General features: G+C 37.6%; 1 protein-coding gene across 1 annotated transcript; it reads right to left on the reverse strand.

Moving 5' to 3' along the window:
• Positions 1–941: 941 nt before the first annotated feature.
• On the reverse strand, positions 942–2,953 carry sem1 (SEM1 26S proteasome subunit). Its single transcript, XM_056741486.1, has 3 exons — positions 2,796–2,953; positions 2,179–2,272; positions 942–1,150 (listed from the first exon to the last, which is right to left on the reverse strand). Exons 1-3 carry the CDS (start codon positions 2,869–2,871, stop codon positions 1,108–1,110), a joined length of 213 nt encoding a protein of 70 aa, XP_056597464.1. The 5' UTR covers positions 2,872–2,953; the 3' UTR covers positions 942–1,107.
• Between the last annotated feature and the right edge of the window lie 8,240 nt (positions 2,954–11,193).

Consider the following 11,193-nt stretch of genomic DNA (forward strand, 5'->3'; position numbering starts at 1 on the left):
ATGACTCTCCCAACAATTAAAATAATGATCCAGCACAGAGCACTTATTTTGAGGGGCATGGGTGGATTTACATGTTATGATTGTGTGCCTGCAAGACGTGGGTGTCCCTGATGTCAAAAAAAGGAGGATGTAATCTGAAATTTGACATCAGGTCATTAAAGTCGCAGTCAACAGCGGATCTATTAAACATCATAGTTGAGCAAGAGGATGCCACCCTTCAAAAACGCAAACTTCAGCAAAACATTCTGGTTTCTAAGCACAAGAAATTTCAGTGATTACTGCCACTAAAGATGCCCTCAGATGTTTAGTTAGTGGGTAAAAAGATGCATATGAAGGAAGCTTCAAAACTGAGATACAAGCGAAGCAGTGGTCGACTCCTCTGCGGTAGGAGATGCAATTCTGGCATCGATTTCAGCTTATTATGACCCTAGGACTCAGAGCCACAAATCCAGAGAAATCATTTTGCTAGGGGACTGTGGCTGGGCAAATTGGCCTCTGGTTCTGTGTGGGAGCTCTTGCTGTGAAGAGCGGGGCTCGGTCGGGAGTGGGCAGGCCCAGGCAGGACCGGTTGGGGCCTCACGCTGTGACCACCTCCGTGCATCTGACAAACACTTCACTGGATAATCTCCCCACCAGAGACTCTGCCAAGCCCCATGGGCTCAGAGGGAAGTGTCAGGGCACAGCAGAGCAGTTTCAGCTCAAGTCCTCTAGCCCCTCAGTGCACGTGTGCTGCTGCATCTCGGTGAATGTTATACACAGATCTGCTCGCAGTCTTACAATATTTACAAGACTTTCCAGTGGTTTTTTGGGCTATTTAGATATATGTTTACAAGTACTGGATTGCAATTGTAACCATGCAAAACAATGCTGAAAATTGAAAAGCAACAACAGATGCACCAAGAACCACCAAGATAATAAATATAAAACAAACTTAGACAGAATAGGGAAAACATCTTTTTATTACAATTATTAACACATGTTTGGTATATAAGGGAAGAGAAAAACTTGTGGGCTTCTTACAGAAGAAATAAAACAATTCACATTTAATATCGACAGCCTGAACTGACAATATTAAATGTGGAAAAAATACATTTTAGTTATCCATTGTTATGAGGTTTCCATCTTGTATCCGTGTTTTTCAAGCTCCGCTCTGCGAGTGAAAGAACAAAAGGGGAACAGTTACAAAACATAAAGTACATTACATTAGTAAATATATACGGAGTGAAAAATTTCAGAAGCTTGTGAAATTTTGATAAAAGTGTACAAAAACTGTTTCGCTTATTTCTTTTTTTCTTTACATGTAATTATTCATAATCCAATAATTACACAAATGTGTGAATAAAAACGTTTTTGAATTCAGAAGGATATCGTGGTGAATGCATAAATAAGATTTTTGGCTTTAGGAAATAAAAAAATGTTGATGTGGGGAACACGAGGGAATAAATATGGGCAACGCATGGGAAGTTGGCAACAATTTGACACAGTGATCTATTCATTCTTTTACTTAATATATAAGCATATTTAATGGCTATATTTGGTGAAGTCCTCACATGTAGGAAAGTTTGCAAATGTGGTTTGAGGCCACCATAAGTGTTGGTTAGCCAATGGAGTATTAGATTCCTTAGGGACTGTTTTCTTCTAAATGAGTGTAACCACACCAAATTCTTTAGGAAAAAGTGTCGGTTTTAGGTTTTTTTGGGACAGAAGATGCTAGCACTAGGAGACGGCACATTTCTAAACATGTTATCACTAGTAAGATTTATTCATTTGAAATATGTGGATGAACTATTGTTTATGTACTAGATTAATAAAGGAACAGTTCACACAAAAAAATGAACTCATAATTTACAAGACTACACTCATGACTCAATGACATGCTGCCATATTTCGTTTTTATGAGTTTTTTTGTTTTCAGTTTACCTAAATGAGTTCAAAATATTACGCTTTTTCACACACACAATCGCAGGATTCACTGTAGAGTCAAAAGATTTAGACTTTTTATATTAGTTTATAATGGCTGGATGTGCTTTTTGAACCTTTATGGAGCATTTTTATAAACACATTTATTTTAGTGTTAAACTGAAGAAAGGACGTCATAGAAGTAATATATCTAACACATCTAGAATAGCGTAGAATAAGAGTAAGTACTTTAATAAAATGGTTACATCTAAAGCTTACCTCAACTGATTTGAAAAGTCGTCCTCTACATTGTCATCATCCCAGTTATCTTCCCAAACATGGGCGTCCTCGTCTTCATCGCAGCCTGTCCAGTCTGCGGGTGACACAACCCTTATGGCATCAAAATTCGTTTGCATATAGACCTGTTTCTAGCCTTTGGCTACGCGTATATAGCACAGATAACGTGAAACGTTTGTTCGTTCATTTCTCTTACATAGAATAAAGATCAGCAATGTCAGCCCATCCTTCTAACCATTATGTCGAAAGTGTCGCGTAAACAAGGCACTTTCTTCAACGTAAATACCCTTATTACGTTAGCTATAAAGATGCTAAACCTGCTAGCCGATCATGAGGGTCATACTACTGTTGGTGCCGTTTAATATCACCTGTACACTATAATAATCCTAGCAATTTATTGATGTATAGTATATTTTATTAATCCGATTCCTTTCCAAAAGCCGCAAAACAAACCATTTGTTGAGTAACATGAATAATGTGTTGCTGGTTAGCATAGCAATGCTAGTTTGCTAGCTGAGTCACTGTGTTATGTGGACGTTAATTATTTACCTTCAACTAAAAATGTATTTCAAACAGACGCGAAATGTTTGTTCACTTACCCTCTGCAGGGAATTCTTCAAACTCATCATCCTCCTCCAACAACCCCAAATCCACAGTTTGTTTCTTCTCTGACATGTTTAGCTAGTAACGCAGCCGTTCAATACAGCTTCTCAAACACGCTCGGTGTAATACGGGCTGTACGCATGCGCAGAGCCGCAGTAGCCTTGCTGATAATATAGTATACACAGTTCATAGCTCATTTACATGCAGCACAAGGGTGTTCTCTGCCTTTATTTTACATGAGCCAGCAAAACTGTTTGAAGTGTTTTTTTTTGAAAGCTCTGCATAATGGTTGTGGGTGAATAGGCCGAATTGTGTTTAGTAATTCTCTCAATGCTTGTGTATAATTTATTTCACCCCATCCAGCTTTTACTTGCAATATATTTATAGTCATTTAAATAAGGTCATTAAAATCATGCTGCAGTTGATTTTCATGCTTAAGTGAACAGTTTGTTCTTATATTTAAAGCCGAGTTTATGAGGACGAACGCCATTTTTATTTATTTCTATACACAATATTACATAATGAAATTGTAATTATTGCCAATGTATGCCAATAAAAATAGTTAAATTAAGCGAATATGAAATACTGCATGAAACATTATGCACAAAGAAAAAAGGTGCCATCAATCTGAAAGCCGCAGGCATGAACTTTGTAGTCTAGATAAAAGACACCACTTACTCCACAAAACCACACGTGCTACAATGAAAATTGTCTTGTGGCTCCAAATTCGCCGTCAGACGACGAAAACCTCAACTGAGATCCCAGTTACTTATTCTATTTTCAAATTATTTTGTAATCACCCAAAGTCTATAAGTAGACAGAGAGAGGAAGCGATTCAGACGGGATGATGACAGTGTACTCGTTCGACAGACAGATCTAGCTTATTCGCAACAAAACAGCTCATATACAATAGAGACGAGGAGACGAGGATAGCTGCTGACATTCTGGATCCAGATTTTCATTGAATCATGCATCAAAATAATCACAGAAGACTACAAACCCTTGGAATAAAGTGAAGGGATCTTTCCAGTCTCAGGTAAGGGCCTGGGAATCTCTTACGCAGAGCATACCTGAGACTGCAGTTACACTGTGGCGCCTGGAGTCTCAGGAGATGGGGAGGGGGGCAGACAGCAGGGCTGCCCAGACTGACTCGCAGCCTTTCTTCGTATGTGAGAATGCCTTTCATTGGCCCCTCCAGGACAGTATCGTGCGGAATTCTCATAGAGGCTCCAACCTTGCCCGGCCAGTCTGGCAGTCTCGCTTCCACCGGCCCTTATCAGGATGGAGATCACAATATGGCCTGAGGGGTCTTGGGATGAGGACAGGTGGGTCTCACAGGACAGAGGAGCAGTGGGGTGAGCAGAGCCATCATCACCCCCAGCTCCCATCTGACTGATCGCTGCCTCTGATTATTGACACGACTCTCCCTCTGCAAGTGAAAGTGACAATACAGCAGAACATGCTGCTGTCTTGTTCGAGATCGTTTGATGAGATAACCGTTTCTTTCATTCAGCATCAAACAGAAGAACGCCATAAGTCTGAGTGTTTTTTTTTATGTGCATGATGAAGATGATAGCCTTTTTTTAATCAATTTGTTTTTGTGAACTGCAATGCAAAACATTCATTCCATAATTAGAAAGACAAAAAAAATATGCTTGCTTTCGAGTTTTTTTTATAAAAAAGCTTCAGTTTTATGAAATCTGTACACACCCAAGTCTTAATCTTAATGATTTTTATGATTTTAAAATGTAATCATTTTGAATTGTGTGTTTCAAACTGTGTTTGTGGGTTCAATGATGAAGACAGAAAAGTAAATGCAACACAGTTTTGCATTTCCTCAAACCCATCTTTCTACCTCCCTAATTCAAGTATCTGTCAATAGGAATTTTACTCTCATATTTTCATCTGTCTGTCTTGAAAAGGCCTGTCAGCCGGAGCTTGAGGTACAGTTTGCCAACAGACTAATGACCCTTTATGGCAACACAGTCTGATGTCTGTCTCGGCCGGCCCCGGTAATCCTGTCCACCTTTGCAGCTTAGTTATGATCAGGCTTAAGTTGCATATTTTGTATTTGTCAGGATTTTGCTGATAAATGCTATCAGCAGGAGAGAAATGAAATATGGGAGGTCTATCTCAGATGGCAAAAACTGAATTTTATTTCACTTACCTGTCACAGAAATCTGTTTACATTTCATTTTACACTCAGACTATGCAGCCGCGGAGAACAAGAGACCATTAAAAAAAATCTGAATTTACGTGTCTAGGTAAAACTACAAATAAAGACGTTCATATTCACTTTGAGCAATACAACAGTAATATTTGTACATGCATTTAGGAAAAGTTCAAAAATATTAATTTATGTGATAACCTAAAATTTTTATCACAGTTTTCAGGTGTCTGTTGGATGAGTATATGTCACACCTGAAGTTTGATTAGAAATTCACCAGAAACTGTAATGGTCAGAATATATCTAAATGCTGTTTAAATAAAACTTTGGTCCCTTAATTTATTTCCGTGGCCGTATTATGGAACAAACATCCAGATTTTTTATGCACTGATATGACGAAAAAAATTCTGTTACAGTATAATTCTATAGATAACAAATCAGCAAATACCTGTTTTTATTATTTTGACAAAGATTTTCCCCATTTTCAAGATTTGCAGATATCCATCCAATAAAAACAAACTGAGAAACAAAGAACTCTGTGTAACTTAAAATAAACTTAGAATCAAGAAGAAATGTTTTCCAATGTAAGCACACTACTGTTTCGAGAACATCAGTCATGACTACATAAACAACTCCAGGCCATATTCTGCATGTAACGTTCATTTTACTCATTATTTATATTAATCACTCTTCATAAAATTATTCTCAACAAAAATTAATAACTCTTAATGGAGTCACGTGCAACGTGCAGAGGGAGTTTAAGCGTCAACGTTTTCACAGCGCACACATCTTCAGACCACAATTTCAACAGCCCTTCTATCAAAACATTACACAAAACTTAATCACAATCATTTTGATTTTATATGTTCCACTTAACAATTACAATAAACAGTAGGCCTCAGTCCTACATGTAAATAAAATATTACAATATTAATTTTTGTTATAACTGAAACTAAATTCTGGCGGCACTGTTTGTCTGACCTCACATTACAAAAGTGCATTGTGATTAGTGACTTATACTGCAGGTCTGTCGCTCTTTTTCCCTCTTGCTGGAATGACGTTCTCAAGTGAATGTCGCTCATCAAGAGGCTTACGGAGTAAGTGATAAAGTGTTCCGCTCTAATACCTGCCCGCTTCTCATCTGTCATCTATAAAGAGGATTGGAAATGAAGCAACATTCTTCAGGATATAATGACCTCAAAAGCATACAGAAGGATATTGTAAAAACTATCAATGAAGAGGAAAAAACTGCTGTATAGGTCAGCTTTTTGGGTTACACTAATATATTACAATTAAAACATACATTTTACACAAAATTTATAAAATCATTAATTAAATATGAAATCAGAAATCAAATAATGTTTCAGTGTCAAACAGAAATAACATTGTATGTATATTTTTACCCTCATTGACTTCAGGTTGCAATTCACAATGCAATATGGAATCGAGTAATACCCTCACGTGCCTACAAGCCCGGAAATAACCCTGATTGGGGTGATTGATCAATGAAGCTGTCCTTGTTTTCAAGCAAGGCTACTTTGCGGCCCCCTTCAGCTCTGGACTTTGTCCAGGAAAACCTCTAACAGCCACTTATTAAGTAGTTAGATCCACCACAAGGTTGTAGCACATAAATTGGTCACCTGGGCCTGCGTCTGTTGCCCGAGATTCCATTGGTCAAGTGTTCGACTCTGAGTTGTGAGCTGGTGAGATAACAAAGTTGGTATAATCCTCATTCTACTCCCTTGAGGTCTGGAGTAGCATGTTTTTACAGCTTGACGGGTTGTTTAGAAATGTAATTATTAGCATTTTCGTAAACATTCTGCAAAACCTCCAATGAATCTTTATCCTCTTGACCTGTGTTTTACACGGTCAAAGAGAAGTCGGTGAGCGGTGGAGGCGTGTGTGTTTTTGTAACTCCATGAAAAGTAAAATTACTGATGACGGTTTGAGCGAGACTCATTTTCAAGATAGTAGCAAGGAGCATTTAATTTGAAGTTCACAAAAACAGACTAGAGAGCAGTTGGCGGCTAATGGCTGATTTTATCAGGTTATGTACAAAAATACTCCAAACGTAAAAGCCATTATTATTGACGATTGTTTATTTATCTGCTTCACTGTAATTTATGACATTCTAACACATCCGCAGTTTTCAAGATCCTATAATCAATATGAAATGGATAAGAATCATATAGTTAATTTGCTTACATGATCCCTGGATACATGTTTGAGTACCTTGGCACAAGGATCATACACGATTGGAAATACATGATTAAGTGTATTTCATATCCAGCCATTAACTAAATCTTCTCAGTTTCTGCGCCGCATTTCCCGAATATGAGAAGAAGACTGTCTGGGTTGAAAGTAACACAGAGAGAATCAAGCCTCTTTTGTGTGTCTGTAAGCTAGGGCAAGAAACCAAGAATAATTTTCTAGAGTATCGCCAAAGGCAAAGCTTGAACAGCTCGGCCAGTGACAAGCTTTTAGGGGACCAGAGCGCTATGGGTAGTCTGCAGATGAAATACTAGGGGGTGAAAGAGAAAGTAGTGATTTGTCATTAGGACTTTTCAAAGGACCGTAATGCCAAGGGTCCAATTTATGTTTTTTATACCCACCCTCTTCAGAACACACATCAAGTTCTTTGTGAGCAACATCTTTTTTCACTTGTAATAGTATAATACTGGAAATTCTTTAAAAGGAAAATTAATAGAAATATATAAAAATTATATGAATCCTTTTTAACAAGATTTATTGATGCTACAAATGGTGCTGACAAATATTCGACCATCCCAATGGACATCTCATGACTGTATCTGTATCATAGAATTAAACATTTCCTCTTCAGTCATTCTGGTAGTGTGTGTCAGTAAAATATGTTTTGCATGCAATTGAGCAGATTGGACAGACTTGAAAATCGTTCTTGGCATGAAATGCTTCATTTTCATTCATTTTTCTTCTATTAGCTTGGCAGCAGCATTTGTTATTTAGCTGTGGAGTAGAGGTGGTGCCTGCCAGGCCTTTGTTACAGAGAGATTCTCCTCCGAAAGGGGCAGAGAAGAGCTTTCCTTTGTCAGCCTGCCATGTAACTTCTTCCTTTGGTTTACACGTACATTACATTTATTTAGATTAGATAATTTGCCCCAGTTTTACAGGAAGTCATCTTTAAATCCTTAAAATTTAAATCGAAGAGTTGAAAATGCTTTCAGTAATAAGGTATTTTCAAGACTTCACAGCTCTGAAAAATGACCCCCAAAATGCCTTTGTGTGAACTTCAAATATTTTCACACTATCAAATTATTTAGCCGAACACTGCATCATTTTGTATAAGTATTTTATTAAAAAAATGCATGATAAAAAAAAGAATCTGCTCACATGATGGTTACAGTAGACATGGATTGCACATTGAGATCTGTGAGCTTCCACAATCAATTTTAATAATTATTTCAATTAATTGAAATAAATTGATGACTAGCATTAGATCTTTTAATTTTTTATTTAATAACAATTTGTGACAAAATTCAACACATTTATTTGGAGTTGTAGGACGAGTGACATGCCTCGGCATGTAACTATAGGGGATTCCCCGTCTTTGCAAAAGTCTGGAGATAGCGTGACATTTGGAATAGTAGAACCATTTAGCACTTGTTTCCTTTAGGGCAGCATGCACAGACTTTCTAATTGTGTGTTTGCCCCAAAGTGTTCGCCCTAAGGCTCTGTGCCACTGAACACAATGACAGAAGTGAGTATGAATGCTGAACCACCAAACATATGACTACACAAGCTTATGCTGGTTACTTTGGTTACTTATGCAGTCAGTTTACTGGCATAAAATCTATTGTAATTTAAAACCTATTCTAATTTACTGCCAAGAGCCGCCTACTTAAAGGTCCAGTGTGTAATTTTTGTTTGATCTAATGACAGAAATGCAATATAATATACATAACTATGTCTTTAGATGTGTATAAAGAGCTTACACAATTAAGCATTATGTTTTTATAACCATTTCTATTAACATAACATACACCTCGGGTACTCCTTGCATTTCGAACGGGAGGGTGAGGGGTGGAGTGAGCGGTTGCCACGACCTTGCCACAAAATTTCATTGACTGGACTTTTAAGTGACAGACTAATTTGTTCTTATTTGTACTGTTGAAAAGTATAGTTTTCCCCCCAAAAAATCTGTATATTAATATTTCTGTATTTTCTTTAGAACTGTATCTCTGAATTTGCATCCATGTAAGTCAATTGAGTCCAGTGTTGTTTGGTCACCAACATTCTTCAAAATATCTTCTTTTGTGTTCCTGGAGAAGAAAGACGGTCATACAGGTTTGAATTTTCATTTTTGGTTGAACTGTCCCGTTAAGGACAGTTTTATCAGAACTTTAGCAGATACTTTTAACAATAAAATGATGTGGAAAAACAATTTCACACCAGACTGTATTTGCATAAAATGCTTTCCTGTCTCTCCAGGCTCTTCCAACAAGGCCATAAATAAAAATAGGACAAAATAACCCTCTTTTATCCGCGTGATACATCCACATTGTTAACGTAATATTGGAAGTAATTTAAATTGTATTGTAAATGCAGAAAACCCTTCATTCACATTTACATGATTATCTCTCTACTCTCTATGTTTTGATGATATTGAGATGCTAAGGTGGGTTTGCAAGGATAATTACATGTGATATCATCCGCTGATGAGCACAAATGTGGCACAGAGCCAGAAACACAGCCATGTTCTATCAAGAGATAAGATAAAATACAGCCAGTTTTTGTCTCATCATTGCATGTACTGCATAAGGATTTATTTAAACAAGTCCTACAGAATAAAATGTTCAAAACACATCTATTTCTAATCTCTGTGTGGCAAGGCTGAACTGACGTGCATAATAAGGATTTATAGTTTTATGGATAAATTAATTTTTTGAAGACCATTTCTATGAGTTTTATTATCTTATAAACTTAGCGTTGTACAGAGAAACGGAAAAGGGGTGAAGTTGTTTTCCTCCTGAGACATTTTCGTGTTTTATGTGCACATGCCAACCTTCCCTGACAATGTTTTACTGCCTGATGACTCATGGATTTTTTTACAGAACTCTTGTTTATGTGTTTGCTTGGAGGCTTTATTTGGTAGCCTACGTTATTTTGAAAGGCGATCACATAGTGCAATGTTTTAAAAACGTTCTTATTCTTCCGTTTCCATCGCTTGTTCACTCTTTACGCCGACTACTTTTCATAAACCGAAGAAAGAACTTTAAAAAGCAATGCCATTGTTTGGATAAATCTACATGGCCTGGTCATTGAAAGTTCATCAGAATGCACAATACCCCAGACAGTGGTTTGGGTGGGCCGCAGGGTTTGTCGTGAGTCTCACGAAGGAAGTGGACGTGACTTGGACAAGGAGACCTGTAGGACAGCAGTGCTGGCCTCTGTGCCTTGTGATTGATGGTGTTGATGTTCTAAATTAGTCTCCGATACGCCAAGTACAAGACTCATAATAGCAGGGTTTTAGATTAGTTCTTTAGATAGCAGGAAAGGGGGAGATGGAAGGTTCCCAGAATAATGCAACGTATTGGATCTCTACAGTTGGCTGGAGGCTTGCGAGAGGCACATCGATAACATAGGATGTGAATAGCCAACCTAATGTGGAGAAGTATTTCAGAGGTCAGACAGCATCATTACTGCCAAACGCAGGTCAAAGCCACACACTTGTCCTCAAAGGCTAGTCACTACATCTGGGAACAAAAAGGCCTCTCCACTTACTAATTGTTCGGAGAGCCTCTTTAAGACTGTATTTAAATGGTCTTTGATCATTAAATCTTAGTTTTTGTAGCATTTTGCCAAATTTGAATGGCAATCACCTTTTTGTGATTGCATTCTTAGAAAAACAATATACACTATATGGACAAAAGTGTTGGGACGCCCCCTTCTAACGAACAGGTTTGACTACTTTAGTCATTTCCGTGAACACAAATCCTAATGCTAGAGCATACACTCAAAAAAATGAACTGTCGCTGCTGTTAGTTTTACTTAACCCATCCTTGTTCACAGTACATAAAGAATGCAAGCAACTGAACAAAGTTCTGTCAGCTTTACTTAACAAGTGTTTGACTGGTCAACTTAAGATTGTTGGGTAGAACGCAAAACCCTATAATATTGGACCTAAGTAAATTCAACATGACTGGTTGAGGGGGATTTTACAGTTCCCAGCATGCTTTGCGTAAGACTGC

The sequence above is a fragment of the Triplophysa dalaica genome, chromosome 25 (assembly GCF_015846415.1).
Source record: "Triplophysa dalaica isolate WHDGS20190420 chromosome 25, ASM1584641v1, whole genome shotgun sequence".
Classification (NCBI taxonomy): Eukaryota; Metazoa; Chordata; class Actinopteri; order Cypriniformes; family Nemacheilidae; genus Triplophysa; species Triplophysa dalaica.